Source organism: Onychostoma macrolepis, chromosome 02 (assembly GCF_012432095.1).
Source record: "Onychostoma macrolepis isolate SWU-2019 chromosome 02, ASM1243209v1, whole genome shotgun sequence".
Lineage (NCBI taxonomy): Eukaryota > Metazoa > Chordata > Actinopteri > Cypriniformes > Cyprinidae > Onychostoma > Onychostoma macrolepis.
In genome coordinates, this window is record NC_081156.1 from 34,502,640 (window position 1) to 34,520,982 (window position 18,343).

Consider the following 18,343-nt stretch of genomic DNA (forward strand, 5'->3'; position numbering starts at 1 on the left):
CAACAGCTGGGTTAGTCCATATTTGACCCAAAATTGGGTTGAAACAATTCTAAATGATCCTGTTAAAAAATATATATAATAATAATAAATATGTCTGTATATATATATATATATATATATAAAATGTATAATTTATATAAATTCTAATAAATAATATATTTTTCTTGCTTTTTATTGATATTTTTATTTATGTACCTTTTGATGCAATAATTATATTTTAAATGCTTAATGCTTATGTAAAGTACTTTGTTATATAAATAAACAAATAAGCTCAGTACAAGCACTATATGATGTTATATGGAAGAGATAGGGGCAAGTTGTCACAGTGTCTGTATCAGGTTTTGAATCAGAAGCCAAATAATACACATGCTTTCTTCTCTTTTGTGCGCTGGTTTGAAATTCTGTCCTTTAAACTAAAAATTGATGTACATTTTTTTTGGGAATCATGTGAACAATTAAATCACAATGACATAGTCACTATACAATGAAGGGAGAAATGAACTGAGAGCTGGTTTCTCAGGAAAAAAGCATTTCATACAAGTCCTCACGCTTTTCATATTTTGTAGTTAACTGCAATGCATTCGTTACAATTTCTGTTGTGCAAAACAATAGTTTGATGCTGTTGCGTTAATCTTTGCATTGCTATTTCGTGCTGTTATACATTTTTCCTGTTTTTAATCAGCTTTATGCTATGGAAAATAGCTTTTTTGTAACCCTAGAAAGTATATTTCATATTTCATGCATGGATATGCTTCTTAAACAGCAGAGATAAAAGACAAAGAGCCTCATCTGCTGCTTCATGCTGCCATCTAGAGGACATTACGACTCAAACACATTTCCCTCGAGTCATCCAGCAAATATGAATAAATGACTGAAAAGGCTTGATTGTGATGCCATTAGTTTAATATACATTCATTTGGCACAAATCTTTTCAATTTACAAACAACAGTCTTGAACCCAGATGCTTCCAAACGAGTCATTTTAGTGAAAGATTTGTTCGATTCTCTTGAAGCGGCAAGAATGAATCACTGGAACACGAATCACTTTGTAACGAACTCCACATTGAATCCCATCAGAGATTCTGCACCGAAACATTTCAATAAACATGAATTCTGCTTTCAAACACAGAGAGACTCCAGAACTGAAACTGCAATGAACAAACAGATCGACCGTGACTCGAAACATCGAATCTTTGAGTCGATTCAAACGAATCTCAGCGTTTTATTAGGCGTCTGCAATGTGTATAAAATGCATTTAATGCCATTTGTAACATTTTAAAAGACATCTGGTTGATAATCATTGTGCTTTGTGCGATTGTCAGGTTAGCAGGGATTTTAGTTTGTTCAGAAAAGACTGAGATGATTATGAGTAGATACAACGGCCCCAAGAAGTGTCTTAAAACACATTCGACATATCTGAATGCCACTAAACGAGATGAGAAAGTACCAAAATAAATGCCATTTGTTATAAAGAAAGATACACAAACAGGTTCGTTCAGTTTAAAACGTAAAACAGGTCAGATTCAGACACATTTGAAGTCTTGTTGGAGTCACTGTATCAATATTTCAGTTCAGAAATGAAGGTCCAGAAGAACAGTGTAATTACTGTCACTGTGAGTCATGAAGTATTTTAAAACCTCTCATGTCAGTAAATGAACAAACACACCAATGATGAAAGACCAAACACGGTATTTGTTCATAAACCAAACAACTAGTTGAGCACTGGTTAGTTACGGCAGTCAGTAACACTGTTATATGTTTATGTTCATATGCTTGCTTTCTCTCTCCAGGCACTTGGGAGCCGCAGATACATACGAGTGCAAGACGCAAAACACACACACACACACACACACACACACACACACACACACACACACACACACAGATCACGTCACTCTCCTGTCCTGAATTAATGATAACGGATAAAAAGGGTGAATCTCATGAAGAAATGACTCGTATTTCAGACCAAAATAAATTAAAAAGGATTGTCGTTTCTATATTAAAGGGGAAAAAGTTGAGTGAATAATATTATTGTGCGCATTAAAGCATAATTTAGGGGAAAATAATGCAAAAATGTATTACGTATATGTATATACGTAATTACCTAAAATTATGTATTAATTTTTAATTAAAATTATAATCTTAAATACAGTATGAAAATACTAACAGAAATTATATATGAACTATTATTATAATTACAGAAATGACCAATTAAGTACCACCATAAAGTACACATTTACACACATATATATATATTTATTATTCCTATTAATAAAAGTAAATGCAAGTATACTTTATGGTAGTAATTCTAATTTCTATCATTTTAATTTCCAACTATATTATATATATATATATATATATATATATATATATATATATATATATATATATATATAAAAATTATTTATCATTTTAATTAGAAATTCAAATTCCAGAAATTATAAGTACTACTGTAATGTACAGTACCTCTATTCTTTTAAATACATATTTTGAGGAAAAGCATTTAACTGTTGTGAAAATATGATGCCAAAAAAATAAAAGCGCTTTATGTAAAATAAAATTGAAAATATTCTACAAATATAATTAAAATTATTTTCCAATTATGATAATAATTTTTTTTCTATTTTACAGTGAAACACGACCTGGACGAGTTGACTGTTTTCATGAGATTTACCCTGATATGAACATGACAGATAAACAGACTCTGCTGTTCACAAACACACACACACACACACACATGTGCTGTAAACTTAAAATGCATGTGTGTATCTTCATCAAATCCCCTGATGTGTGTGAAAACACAGACATAAAGCGGGACGATGAAGAAAATAGTGTTTCCAGCAGACGCTTTCAGTCAGTATTGCACTTACAGGACGTTCTGAGACGGAGAGATGAACATTCAGTGTGTCTCTGTACCGAACACACACTCGCTCCGAACACACACCGCAGAAATCAGCTTCTTAACCTGTGTTCTTGTCTTGCTTTCCAATACAAACTTCTAAACGCACACATAAGATGCACAATAAGTTGTTTTTTGAAGAATTCATCAAAATGAAGTAAGTTTAGGCTTAAAACAAGAACAAACATGTGCCAGTGGATGAAGAAAAAGAATTCGCTTTCCCTTTGAAGCAAGACATTATTGGAAGATATTTTCTTCCCGTTTTAAGTGTAAACTCACCTCATTTTGATTCATTTTCATAAAACAAGACTTAATATCTTGAGTCATTTTGCTTCAAGTAAATGCATCTTAATTTAAAAATGTTTAGATATTTGTACAGGAAAACAAGACAAAAATACCAAGAAAAAAAATCATTTTTGCAGTGCACATATGCATATGCAACTTTAAACTAGTCACATGACGCCAGGCATTTCCTGTCCTCTTCATTGGCAGCATTTGCTCAGGTTAAAAACAAAAAAAAAACAATAAAATGTTGTGTTTTTCTGCTACCGCGCACTGTGGCTGAACTGCTGAAGTTTGCGAAGCAGGATCTGCATGAGGTCGAAGGTCATGAAGCTGATGCCGACGGCGATGGGCCCTTTGACCCAGTTCATGCTCAGGCCCTTGTAGAGGCCGCGGATCACGCCCTCCTCTGTCACGATCTCACGCATGGTGCCCGAGATACTGCCGTAGGTGTGTCCGGTGACGCCCGCCGTCTGCATGCGTCTGCGCACCACGTCCAGCGGGTAAGAGGCCGACTGACCGATCAATCCTGCGCACGCACCGAACGCCAGACGCTCGTACGAGTACGGCTGAGAGCGGCCCGTGTGCTCTGAAACAGAGAGATGCAAACAGGTAAACATTTATTCATTCACTTTTTAACGCCATGCCAGCATCAAGGCTATTTTCATAAATTATACAAGGTATACAATTAACAAAAGACGTTTCAAATCTACACCTAAAATACATTCAGGTGATACATTCCTAAATAAATCAGTTAAACACACCTCTGAATAAAACCGTTGACTATTTACATTAAAAATAGTACAATCCAATAAAATGTTTCACAGTCACTTAAGTTTGGCAAGTCAGGCATGATAGTGGTTCTTCATCTTTTAATAAATATCCATGTGTAAAGGCCCATTCACACCAAGCACGATAACTATAAAGATATAGGTCTAAAAATAGAGCACGAGCTTCAGCCGTGAAGACAGAACTCTGTCCTGGAATCCGCACATCAAGACGATGGTCGTAAGGGGGAAAAATGAGAAGATTGCACGGATCTGGGGCATATGCTGCACATGGAATTTCTTTTAAAGATCTTTGCTTTACATGCTGATTTGGAGTAACTTTAACTCTTTCCCCGCCAGCATTTTTGAAAAAAGTTGCCAGCCACCGCCAGCGTTTTTGCTAATTTTCACTAAAATTTCATGGCCCCCAGAATATTTTGTTGTATGGTTCTCTGAACATGCAATACATCAAAGTAAAATCAGACCTTCTACTTTCAAACAAAAAAAAGTCTTTGAACACTTGAAATGTCGGTAAGTTTCATAAAAAAGCAACATTTTAAGCAAAAAGCTGAGAAAATCGCATTATCAAATACTACATGAGGTTATTTTCTAAATAAAAAAAAAATACAATTTATGTACTTTTTAACCTCAAATGCTCGTCTTGTCTAGCTCTGTGTGCACTCCGGTTCAATACAGTTAGGGTATGTCAAAAAACTCCCATCTCATTTTCTCCTCCGACTTCAAAATCGTCCTACATCGATGTTTTACTTTTTTTTTGTTGTAAAGGGCGTTTGACCTTCTTTGCACGTTGAGGTCCACTATATGGAGAAGATTCCTGAAATTAAATCCTCAAAAAACTATTTCTTTACGACTGAAGAAAGAAAGACATGAACATCTTGGATGACAAGGAGGCGAGTAAATGATCTGTAAATTTTTGTTCTGGAAGTGAACTTTAAAGCTTTTATAAAATCAACATCATTATTAAAATCAAAAACTGTATCAGTTAATATTATTTACAGTAACTGGCCTAACATAAACTAAAAATGAAAAATACTTTAATAGTATACATTAATTTTATTTAAATGTTAATTTCAACATGTATTAATACATTAATATTAACAGATGCAACTTTTGTTGATTTTAATAATGGACCTAACATGAATTAAAAATGGAAAATACTTCAAAGCATTTATCAATTTTAGTTAAAGTTATCATGCATTAATACATTATTAATATCAAACATTGTATCCGTTAATATTATTTAATGGACCTGAGCTAACATGAACTAATGTTCACAAAGATTCATAAATATTGTAACAAATGTAATGCTTATTGTTAGTTAGTTAAAAAGTGTTACTGTGTTATTGTGGAGCAATTAAATAAAAACTAAACTAAAAGCAGTCAGTTATTTGAAACTAAAATGACACTGAAACCAAAATGCAAAAAAAAAAAATCAAGTGGAATTTTATTGAAATTTCACAGCTATAATAACCCTGAGAGTCATACAGAGTCTGGCTTTACCTGCGTGGAGTTTCTTGAGCGTCTCGTAGGTGAAGAAGCTGAGTCCCGCGTACGGCACGACGCCGAGGATGGTGGGAGTGAATCCTCTGTAGAGCGTCTGCAGCCCCTCCTCACGAGAGATACGGACGAACACGTGCAGGATGTTACTGTACCTGACCGTAAACGACATCACACAACGACAACACATCAAAACTCGCTTCATCTCGTTTGTCCAACTGGCTTCAAGATGATTTAAATATGACAAAACAAGCATTACAATATCCTAAAACAACTACAAATCTAAATGTTCTTTAACTGAATTCACCCCTTTAACAATGTGTTGTTGTCTTGGAAGAACCAGCATTCCCACAGCCTTGGATTTATTTTTAAAAATTGTGATTTCTAGTAGTCCTGGAAATGCACACCAAGGGCATTTCATACTCATTTTTCTAGTTATATCAAGCTTCTAAAATATTTTATCAGGTAGATATTGTGGGTTTTAAAAATCATTTTTAGTGTTATTTTAGTATTACTTATATAATATTATAGAATTTATTATTATTTTATCTTTTAATATTTTAGCTTTTATATTTATATTTACATTTTCATTTTTTTGATTTCAGTTTTCGTTTTATTGTTATGTTTATTTAGCTTTCATTTATTTTATTTCACTTTTAGTTTAAGTAATTTTAGTACTTTTAGTACTAATTTTTAAAACCTAATTTTACATAATTTTTTCAAGCCGATTTTCAAATTCTAATTAGATTTTTTTTATTATTTCAAACCAATTGTCAAATTCTAATTGTATTAATTTTTTTTTAATTAGTTTATTAAGTTTAAGCCTTTCATCTAATATTTATACTGTATGTTACTTCAGCTTTATTTCAGTTAACATTAACAACATCGATCCTTATCCAGTAAATCACGAACATTTCAAAATCCATTCACTGGTTAAAAAGTTTGGGATGCCTGAAGAGCAATCAAAGTTCTAGAATTCTGACGTTATATTTTGAATTTAAATAGACACTACTAATTTCTGAAAATTAAAATAAATCAGTATAGTAAAAAAAATCCAAACTGTGTCATTCCAGCAGGTGAAGGCAGTTTAGTGGGTGAGGTCTTACATCTCTTTGGGTGTGACGGCCATGCGCGCTCGGACCATGTCCAGCGGATACGTGATCATGGCAGCCGTGGTTCCTGCCAGCGAACCGGCCAGCAGCCGCGGCACAGGCGTCAGAGCTCTGCAAAACAACACGTCGTTTCATTTCTTATTTGTAAGCCGCTTTGGCTAAATAAACAAATGAAGAGTTCATTTGCAAAAACAGATAACTCCATTTTATTTATTATTCGTAAATCATGTTTTGTTATTGTGCCATCCAAGTAATTTCAATCAAACTGCAGTTGGGTTGTTTTGATTACGTAATAACTCAAACAAATACAGGTAACTTACAAAATTAAAGTTAATTGAAAGTGTGTTTTTTTTTTTATTAGGGATGTAACGAGTAACCGAATTAGCCGGCTGAAAATCGATTCAAACATGTGACAATTCAAATCAGTTGAGATGCCAAACAAATAGCGATACAATTGGAGTAGAGTTTATATGAATGTATCTCCGAGGGGAACTGACTGTCTTTAGAAAAGTTTGTGTGGTATTTTCTGTTCATCTTGCCTCTGAACAATGCATGAAAGTAGTGCAGCTCTGCTTTGTTTACAGCGGTAACCAAGGAAACACTGTATCGTTGCTGTTCATAAGCGCAGCTCTGCTTTGTTTACAGCGGTAACCAAGGAAACACTGTATTGTTGCTGTTCATAAGTGCAGCTCTGCTTTGTTTACAGCGGTAACCAAGGAAACACTATCGTTGCTGTTCATAAGTGGAGCTCTGCTTTGTTTACAGCGGTAACCAAGGAAACACTGTAGGTTGCTGTTCATAAGCGCAGCTCTGCTTTGTTTACAGCGGTAACCAAGGAAACACTATCGTTGCTGTTCATAAGTGCAGCTCTGCTTTGTTTACAGCGGTAACCAAGGAAACACTGTATGGTTGCTGTTCATAAGCGCAGCTCTGCTTTGTTTACAGCGGTAACCAAGGAAACACTGTATCGTTGCTGTTCATAAGCGCAGCTCTGCTTTGTTTACAGCGGTAACCAAGGAAACACTGTATCATTGCTGTTCATAAGCGCTGCATGTACGCTGCATCTTTGTTTGGATGATGATTAAAATGCAGTGGTTGCCTCTAATTTTAAATGGAAAGAGCACAGACAAAGCCTTAGTTTGTTTATATGAAGAGATTTCTTTTATTTGTGTAATTTGCTTATTTGATTCGGGGTTTGTTTTAAAATTTAAATTTAGTTTTGTTACATTTCAATTTCACAAAGAAATGTGCAGCAATAGCCTAATAAAAGGACACCTTCTCATTTACTGTATAACATCTTCAATCTCATTTTGTTAAAAAAAAAAAAAATTGTGAGAAAATCGAATCGTGATGTTCCTATTTTTAATATATTAAAAGTTTGTTTTATAGCAAAATCAGATAACTCCAACAGTCATCTTTTGGGAAAAGCAGATAACTCCACATTTAATGTTTCAGAGTTAAACAAAAACGCTCGTTTAATCTTTGTAATCTCCTCAGCTGACAATGTAGATCCCTGACAAAAAAGTGGCATTTATCGGTTTTTGCAAATGAACTCTTCAAATGTAAATGTGCAGTGGTGAAGCAACATAGAGTAAAATCTCACTCACTTGCCCTGGAAGCCATAATACTGTCCCAGAATCCTCTTGTATTGTTCATGAGCACAGAACTGGATGGCAGCGTATGGAATAACACGCACCATCGTGGCTGAGTTTCCCCTCCACAGACTGAAGAAGCCATCCTTCAGATATGTGCGGTAAATTAACCTGTACGCCTCCTGGAAACCACAAACATCCCACAATAAAATACAATTTTTGTGTTTTGTTGTGCAATTCAATTCAATACCATTTAAACTTCACAAGCATTTAAAATATGCAAAAACCACTGACACTTTACATTAGGTAAGTATTCACAAAGACTCACCTTAGCAGAGAATCTATTCGACGACACTAAAATGAGAAGATAAACAGAAATATTTAGAGTTTCAGCCGATGATAAAGAATAAATGAAACTTTCCAGCACTACATAAGATATGGATTCCTATGCAACATTTATTGTGCAACTACAAGGTTTATTACTTTACAAACAAGAAAGAAAAAAACAATTCATACATCAGTTATAAACAGGATATCAGCTTTAAAATGTAAATTTACACATTTTTTACACAAAGTTTAAAAACAAATATCTATTTTTGTTGTTTTGTTTTAACAATTCAATATTATACACAAATAATAATAATAATAATTTATTATTGTTATTGTTTTCATTTAAATATTTATAGTATTAAGTTATAAAAATTAAACTAAATATATTACAATAGTAATATTACTATTGCGATATTATTATTATTATGATGATATGTTATTATTATTATTAGTGTTTTTATTCTAGCAGGAATCCACTGGAAGATCTTAAAGATTTTATCTTGTTTGATTTTGACAGATTTATAAATGACTCTTATTACAAATTTGGAAAAAGATGACTGGCGTGTTGTCTTTTCAAATGCACGTCAGAAGTGACCCAAGCTCACTGGATCTAAACAAATCACACAAATGACCTATTTGGGGTGCAAAGGTGACAAGTTTGCATCCTTGTTAAGTTCACACAGGTGTGCTAGCAGAGAAGCACAGGTGAGGAGAATCACATGAACCGATCCACTCACGCGTGACACTAAAAGAATGACACTTGCTTTGATAATCTGCACCTAATGCAATGACATTCAGACATGTTTAAATACTTCAGCACATCTGTAAATGTTTAGTGAGTCAGTCAGGGAAGGTTAAAGTGCCCCTATTATGGGTTATGAAAGGTTCATATTTTGGTTTTGGGAGTCAACAACAGGTTGACATGCATGCAAGGTCAAAAAACACTTTCATTTTCCTATAATATGCATTTATTTTTACCTTATTGGCTCAACGACTACCAAACAATTCATTTAACGATTCATTTTTCCAAACGCCTCCTTTGCGTGACGCTAATCTGAGGTGATTGGTCGGTTTCATTTAAAGCAGTGTTTGTGAGCTTTTAACGCTCCAAAAGCGGCACCTAGTGGCAAAGAATGAATTTGCATTTTCATTCAGACCAATGCAAAAATCAAGTTTTCCCAGGTCTGCGCGGCGGGCAATATGCTAATGTTTCATGTTGACCTCAACACGAAGCGGCTTGGGATTCGTTTTAAAAACGACTCGTTTCAATGATTCAAGAGTCGACTCTTTCTTTTGAGAGACAATAACTTTATACAAGGTGCACTTTCAGATTTAAAACTTTGCAGGATGTTTTAATTCACTTAGAGCTCACTGCATGAAAGGTCATTTTCAAAAATCCATAATAGGGGCACTTTAAGAAGAGTTCTTGCCTTGGAAGATAATCTTGGTTCGGTCCAGCGGGGCGACGGCTGTTTTGGCTACAGCTCCTGCACACGCCCCCGAGATCAGAGAGTTGAAGACCGAGCGACCCTGTTTAAAACCCTGCACACACACAGATCACACATTAGTTCCGATTCATGAGGATTTCCACATTGAAACAAATAAATGCACCAGTCCATGTCTTCCAATAAATAACAGACACACCCAGTGTTAATGCTGTAACATGTCCAGGCATGAGCACATACTGTGGTTTCTGAGAAATACTCAAGCTTTCCCTCTAATCTTTATAAAGCAGAACAGGTTTATATTCACACTTCTAATCCGTATCCACCCACAAACCAATGACCTGAATGATTGTCCAAACACAAGTAGAGCAGGAACACTGGGTTAAGTTCAGCTCATCATGTCCCAGCATGCTGAGCGACTGAAAACCACAGACTCGTCTTCTGTTTGCGCAGCACTTAATCACTTTGATGCAAATTAATTTGCCCTGTTAATCAACATATGAAGGATCTAAAAACAACCTCCAATATGATCCTTTTCCTGATAGAAGAAATGAAAAAGGGTTTCTACATGCCACAGACTGCACAATTTGGGGGCGGCGGTGTAATTGTGATTTTTCTGATAAAAATGTAAATTTAAAATGCGATTTATAAATACTAAATAATAATAATAATCTAAAAATTACTAAACTTTACAAGCCTCTCAATTGGCTTTGTTTATTTATTTATTTTTATTTGGGGGGGGGGGGTTTGCACATTTTGACAATTTTTATATAAAGTGTTGTGATTACACATCAATAATGTCTATAAAATAATAATATTTATATTATAAGATTTAATAAGATTAAATAAGATTTTATTTAGTAATAATAATAATAATTATTATTATTATTATTATTATTATTATTATTATTTATTACTACTACATAAAACAAAATAAGAAATGTTAGTATTGTAATATTTCGCTGTATTGTACTGTATTGCAGCCTTCTCTCAGTTTGCTGTGTTTAGGGTTGCACAATTTAGCCAAGGTTTTGTGATCAATATCAATGTTTATATAATAATAATAAAATTATCATCATCATCATTATTACTAAATAAAAATCTAAAAATTACTAAAAAACTAAATCAGAAATATTACTATTATCATTTTGTATTGCAGTCTTCGTGAAAGCCATATTGTGATTTCAGTTTTATTCCCATTAATTGTGTACCTTATACAGACACAAACAGCTCATGTGAATTCTCATTAAACACTAAAATGTCTGATGGGTTTTACTGTAAATGTGCCGGTCAGCAACCCACATGGAAATAAAAACAAAGAAACGTTATGCAGAATGATGAATGACGATCATCATACCAACTATAATAACAGCTCACTGAAATAGAAACTGACTCTTATTCTAATTTTAAAAGTTTTACATTTTTTGAGCTTTAAATCATCCCACGCATCATCAAAATCATTCAATTAAAAATAGAATGAAAATACTCTATTTTAACACATCACACTTAGTAATCAAGCATGCAGGGTTGAAGAGGTCATAGTGTGAATAGCCACGACATGCAGTGAATACAGTCACATTATAATACTCTCAAGTGTCTTATTGTCATAATAAAACAGTCACTACATAATACAAATATAAAGGACACAAATTTGCTTTAAAAATTAATTTCATAGGAGCTGTCCAGGCTGCCAGGATTATTATAATTAACAGAAACAAAACCCTAAAAAAAACATTTCTCATTTCTTGAAATAAAATAAATGTTAACTGAAATAAAAATAAAATTTATAAAAATGTTTAAACATTTTATTTCTAGTTATTTCTAGCTAGTTGCTGAAAAGGAATATTTCTCATTTTCATTTAATTTAACTTGATGCACTAAATTAACTAAAACTAAAATACAAATAATTAAAAATATAAATTAAATATAAAGTAAAATGAAAATGCATTTAATTAAATTAAAAATATTATATATAATATTAAAGCACAGTGGGACTCTACAGCACCATTATTTTAGTTAACATTTATTTAGTTTCAAGTATATTTTTTAAATGGTTTTAGTTAACTATAATAAATATATTAAACTATTTAAAAATATTGGTAACACTTTACAATAAGGTTCATTAGTTAAACATTAGTTAATGTATTAACTAACATGAACTAACCATGAGCAATACATTTGTTACTGTATTTACTAATCTTCGCTAACATTAGTTAATAAAAATACAGATGTTCATTGATAGTTCATGTTAGTTCACAGTGCATTAACTAATGTTAACAAGATTTTAATAATGTATTAATAAAATGTTGAAATTAATATTAACAAAGATTCATAAACGCTGTATAAGTGCAGTTTATTATTAGTTAATGTGAACTAATGTAGTTAACTAATGAACCTTATTGTAAAGTGTTACCAAAATATTATATATAATATTAAAGCACAGTGCGACTCTACAGCACCATTATTTTAGTTAACATTTATTTAGTTTCAAGTATATTTTTTAAATGGTTTAGTTAACTATAATAAACTATTTAAAAATATTATATATAATATTAAAGCACAGTGGGACTCTACAGCACCATGTTAAGAAAACAGATCAATGAAAATACTACGGTTATTTGTAGTTAAGACCATCAGACGAGTGAAGGAACTTTCTTCAACAGACATTTGATCTCAAGATCACGGAGGGAAAACTAAACCCGTGACTGAACCCGGAAATTAGATCACGAGGTCACGCATTTTCCACTGATAAACTGGTCAAATGTTTTTAGATTTCTTCCTTGTAAGCCATCTTGATCTCATCTGTGAGTAATGCACTGGTAATTTGACTGGAAACACTGAGACGCTTCCCAAACACTGGTCTTCTGTTCTTCCTGCTGCATGAATAATGGCCAGCCTAACCTCACAAACCGGTTTTTACATCTGCATTCTTTAACACAATGACTGTCCATTGGTGATATGGTGCAATTATTTACATAGAAATACAATGCAACAGCCCTGTCATAATTTTCTTGCCCTCAAGTCATACCCAGATGATCACAAAAGATGTTCGTGCTCATAAATAAAGTCATACGGCTTTAGAATGACATGAGGATGAGTAAACAACGACAGGATTTTCTTGAAATAATTCAGTTGGAAAGGAACAGTGCAATCTCATTGGCTGTTCTTAGCTGTGGGCGGGTTCAGAAGGGAGTATTCTCACCTCTGATTGGCTGGAGGCCGGGCGTGGCAGCACTTCACCCTTTGTAAGCGCCCCCTGGTGTTCTGCGTTCCCCATGCCAACCTGATCCATTCATACACACCAGCGCACGCAGGGCTCGCCGGCCCGACACGCAAACACACACACACACACACACACACAGGCTCACAATCCAAACCTGGAACGACAAGAGAGAAATATTAGAAATCAACACCATATCATATAACGCTGCCAAACACATCACAGAGCTATTTTAAAATCTGCAAAGACGTCTTCTAGATAAGAGATGGACCTCACAAAACATGTCTAGCTCTTATTTTACCTTAAAATAATATGAAAAAAGACATTATATTTTGCATGAATAAGAAATTAAGGTGATTATTCAGAATTTTTGCACTGTGACATTATTTTTAAGACAATTTAACATCCAGTAAAACATTAAATGTTTTAATTTTCATGCAAATAATGTAATGCACAATAGGTAATACACTTTACAATCAGTGCTATTTTAGTATATTTGAGATACTGTTAAAGTTTCGTTTAATATTTTGAATACATTTTTAGTATTTCTCATTTTTTGTTTACATTTTTAATTTGAAAGTTGTTGTATTTTGCCATTTTTAGTTGTTCTTTTTTAATAAGTCTATTTCATTTTTATTAATTTTATTTTTGTTTTAGTTATTTTAAGTACATCAAGTTAAACAAAATGAAAATGAGAAATGTAGCTGAAAAATATGTTTATATATTTTATATTATTTTAGTTAACATTTATTTAGTTTCAAGTATATTTTTTAAATGGTTTTAGTTTACTATAATAAACCAGTTTACAATGAGGTCTTATTTGTTATCAACAATGTATTTTATTATAATTTATCAATTAAGAAAAATATAATGCACATTGTTTATTCGTGTTAGGTTACAGTGCATTAACTACTGTAAACAAAAACAACTTTTGATTTTAAATTATGTGTGAATAAACAATGAAATTGACATTAACTTAAGTAACCAATGTATAAAGTATTGTTCATTCACATTAACTAATGTAACTATTGTTAACAAATGAAATTTTATCGTAAAGTGTTACCAACGAAAAAGCTAATCTTGCATATAATCCAACAAAAAGCTTCCTTTTGTTTATGCAAAACAATATTTTTTTTTTTTTTTTTTGTGAAATATTTCACTCAGATTCACCCAGGCTTCTCCTTCTGTCTGGATGATTATTTGTCATATTAAATCACATTCACAGGATTTTCATCACCCTGAATGGCAAATAGTGAATTAATCAAACAGTTGTGATGAAATGAAAACCACTCATGCACAAAAATCCAATTGACTTCAATCAGGTCAGAGGAGCTGATCTGTGAATCCACGACTGACTCAAATAACATCTGAAAGGGTCACACAGATGCACCTCTAATAATAGCACAAATGCTGAATTATTCAGGGTCCTGACGGCCTGTGATATGAGGCCTGAGCAACACTGCCCGATATAGCATACAACTTCATTTAGTTTTCTAAACATAATCCAAACATGATTTATTCTGCTGCTGGTCGTTAGCAGGACAGTAATCAAAGAAGTGAGCAAAAATCAGGTTGACATTCACAATGACAACAAGGTGTTGTGGGAAAATTCAAGATCCTGCCAAAATGTTCACCCGTCTGGACCTCAAGGGTTAATGTGCGCAATGCCTGATCAGAAATGCTTGGTGTAGCCGATTTAACTTTGGATAATATACTCAATAGTGTTAAAACAAACTATTAATAATCATTTTTGGTAGTTGTAATAAATCAGAAATATTAGATGAAAAACAGAAACGTTGCCTTAGTGACTACCTGAAATAAATAAATTTAAGTACTAAAATTGCTAAAACTAAAATAATAATAAATCGAAATGAAAATATAATAAAATATTATTAAAATGCTAAACAAAATTAACTAAGTCCAACTAAAAGGACTTGAGAACCACCGTCAATCCCAACATCTACTAATGCATTTTTAAGATTAAAAGTTGTACGTGTTAACGCGAATATGAATTGTTTTTTTATTAGGTAACATAAGGTTAATAAATGCTATAAAAATTTGCTCGTTGTTAGTTCATGTTAATGTTAACAAATGAGACCATGTTAAGTTTTAGTTCAACTTGAAATACTAAATTAACTAAAACTGAAATAAAATTTGTAAGAACCATAGATATATATCTAAAGAAAAATAATAATTATATATATATATATATATATATATAAAATGACAAAAATAATAATTATTTATATTTATTTATTTGTTTAATTATTTTTAAATGGATAAAAATAATAAATAATACAATTCAAAATCTAAAAATAAAGTTAAAAATAAAGTTAAAGGGATAGTTCACCCATTTTTTACTTTTTACTATGGAAGTCAATGGCTACAGTCAACTGTTTGGCTACCAACATTTTTCAATATACTTCATTTGTGTTCAGCAGAAGAAAGAAACTCATACAGGTTTGGAACAACATGAGGGTGACGTAACGACAGAATTTTCATTTTTGAGTGAACTGTCCCTTTAAAATCTGAACTACTCAAACCACCCTGAACTAGCGGGTCAGTCAAACCTGAGCTCTATTCTCAGCGGTGGAGGTGAACGAGGCTCAGTGGGGTAAAGGTCCTTCAGGCTGACACACATTCAGCGCATACGAACACTTCAGACCCTCAAAGTCCTGCAGACGCACAACCTTGAAACACTGCACGGCATGTCACATGTGACACGACTCAGTCACCGTAATCCTGAGACTGTAGTGCTGCGAGATCCAGAATGACTTGCTAACCCTCGTTTAGTAATTCATGATTAGGCTTTTAACAGCTTTTAAACCCAGGGTTAAGCAACATTTCACAGTTGGGATTTTCATGCATGAAACTGCATTTTTATCTTCAGGAAACTAATCTTGGTTTAAATGTTTCACAACGTTCAAACACTGAAAAAAACTGGTGTTGAAATTATTTTCACTCAGAAATTACTATAAATTTCACACATAAATACAAAGAAACAGCAAGCATTACACGAAATTTAATGTAACTTTAGTAGAAAGACTAAAATAGTTTTTTTTTTGTAAATGTATTTATTTTAATGATCTTTACAACTTCATACTTTATCCTGGGTAAAATATTAACACTGTGAAACCTGCAACAAGATTACATTGTTAACCTAGGGTTAAAAATGACACGGGGTTAAAGAATCTCACGTGTGAAAAGGTTTTTTTAATGATTAAATCACCAAGGCAACTGAGAGCAGGACCTGTTCCCCACTGGGTTAAAGTATGGGACCATTTCCAAACCCTGTCTGCCTCGCTCTTTCTCAGTCTTTTATGCTCCCTGCGGATCCGATGACAGATCCACTGAAAGCCTTTGTGATTTGCAAGGAGAGGAAATACCAAACCACCAACAAAAACAGCAGCAGCAAACTAACAGCGACAGTATAAACACAAGCAACGGCTTATGTGGAACTGCGCACTGTTATACATGCACAGAAAACTGATGTTTACATACTAAAACGACAGGCTATAAATGTGACAAAGCAATGCTTTTAAATCGTTTAGATGCCACTAAATATAATCACCCTTGTGCACGTCCTAAAATTTAAAAGACAGCTACTGTATATATTTCCATGTATAAAGACCAAATTTATACTGTGCAAAATTATATATAATTGTGTAAAACATTCGATTTTTATTACATTATTTATTTATTTTTTAAACTTACTATAGTACTGTCCTGGTAGATGCATTATTTATTTTTATTTTTTATTTAATCTATTTTTTCCCCGATGATTTTAATGCATTTTAATTCATTAATTAATTTGTTAAAAAGTAAAATATTTATATATAATATTTACATGTTTTTAATACACGTTATTTAAAATTATTAACGTCTATTTGGCTTAATATTTACATTAACATTACATTTAGTCATTAATATATAATATTATCTATCTATCTATCTATATATATTATTTTTGCTCATGATATTTTTTGTCTCTAAACTTTCCCACATACCCCTAAACCTCAGTCTGGTTTCTTATTTATATATATATATATATATATATATATATATATATATATATATATATATATATATATATATATATATATATATATATGGTAATATTATTAAACATTACACACTTTTTCATACATCAAAACAATATTGTGTTTAATAAAACCAAGCTAGTCAATACCAACCTAAATACTTATTTATGAAACATAATAATTACGCTGTCTATTTTGCCAAACAGCTTACCAAGTAAAAGCATAAAATACAACATACCTGTCCTGTCAGCACAACATTAAAGCTAATTTATGCAAAACACCAGATTCATTTATAACCAAGGATTAGGATCGACCGTGTAAATCTATCAAATATAAACCACTTGTCAACACAAAGTTGTTTTTTTTTAAACACACCATGATTGTTTACAATTGTTTATTTAGCGAAATGACGTCAAATGAAATCGTCCGTTATTAAATATTTACTCGGATGAACTCGTGACACATTTCTCAATATCAGCATCAAAGTGCTTTAGCCTTTTAGCCTGTTAGCAAAACAACTGTTATCATGACATTTCAATGGAGCTCTAGCTTACCTGACTGTCTGACAGCACCTGTTGTAGCTCTCTGCGTAAAACCCCGAGAAAAACACCGACTTCACCGGAATCTGATGACGATCTGCTCAAACATTCCCATGCTGTTGGTCTGCTAAGCTCATAAACAAACATATGATGAAGTGATAAACTCCAGCCAGTCACTATCCACTTACATAAACGCCAGGCAGCCAGTCAGTCACCATCCACACTAAAAACCCGCTCGCGTCAAACTAACGCGAGGCTGCAGGCGTCCGTTTTGCAGAAAAGCCGGTTGAACACATTTTATTTCACTTTCACGGCTGCTGCTGTGACTTTGAGCTGCTTTACTTGCGCATTTCACGCGTCTGAGGCGCTGCTGTCACACTAGCACGCGAGCGTTGAAGGGCGAGGACCGGTGCATTGTGGGAGTTGTAGTCCGGAGCGGGCGCGCGCTTGACGTGGATAGGCTCGTTCGAGGGGAGTAAACAGTAGAAAGGGTGGGGTTTTAGAGAGAATAAGCCAGAAATAGCGAGAAAGGCGTGTATATGTTATGTTCACGTGTGAAGTATTATCGTAACGACGCCTTTGAACGCGATGCCATGATAA

The 18,343-nt window shown here is 33.2% G+C and overlaps 1 protein-coding gene across 1 annotated transcript; it reads right to left on the reverse strand.

Moving 5' to 3' along the window:
- Positions 1–885: 885 nt before the first annotated feature.
- slc25a42 (solute carrier family 25 member 42) lies at positions 886–18,166 on the reverse strand. The gene is made up of 9 exons (XM_058755631.1): positions 17,932–18,166; positions 17,759–17,840; positions 13,147–13,321; positions 9,930–10,041; positions 8,498–8,523; positions 8,185–8,351; positions 6,572–6,688; positions 5,469–5,620; positions 886–3,769 (listed from the first exon to the last, which is right to left on the reverse strand). The coding sequence occupies exons 3-9, from the start codon at positions 13,234–13,236 to the stop codon at positions 3,444–3,446; spliced, it is 990 nt and encodes a 329-aa protein (XP_058611614.1). The 5' UTR covers positions 13,237–13,321; positions 17,759–17,840; positions 17,932–18,166; the 3' UTR covers positions 886–3,443.
- Between the last annotated feature and the right edge of the window lie 177 nt (positions 18,167–18,343).

Bases quoted from the DNA above. Each gene is read 5' to 3' on its own strand.
- slc25a42 (XM_058755631.1), bottom strand. From the start codon at position 13,236: ATGGATCAGGTTGGCATGGGGAACGCAGAACACCAGGGGGCGCTTACA. The intron at 6,689-8,184 runs GTGAGTGAGATT...GTTGTTTTGCAG, and splicing joins TATTATGGCTTCCAGGGCAA to AGCTCTGACGCCTGTGCCGC. The intron at 5,621-6,571 runs GTAAGACCTCAC...GTTTACGGTCAG, and splicing joins GCCGTCACACCCAAAGAGAT to GTACAGTAACATCCTGCACG.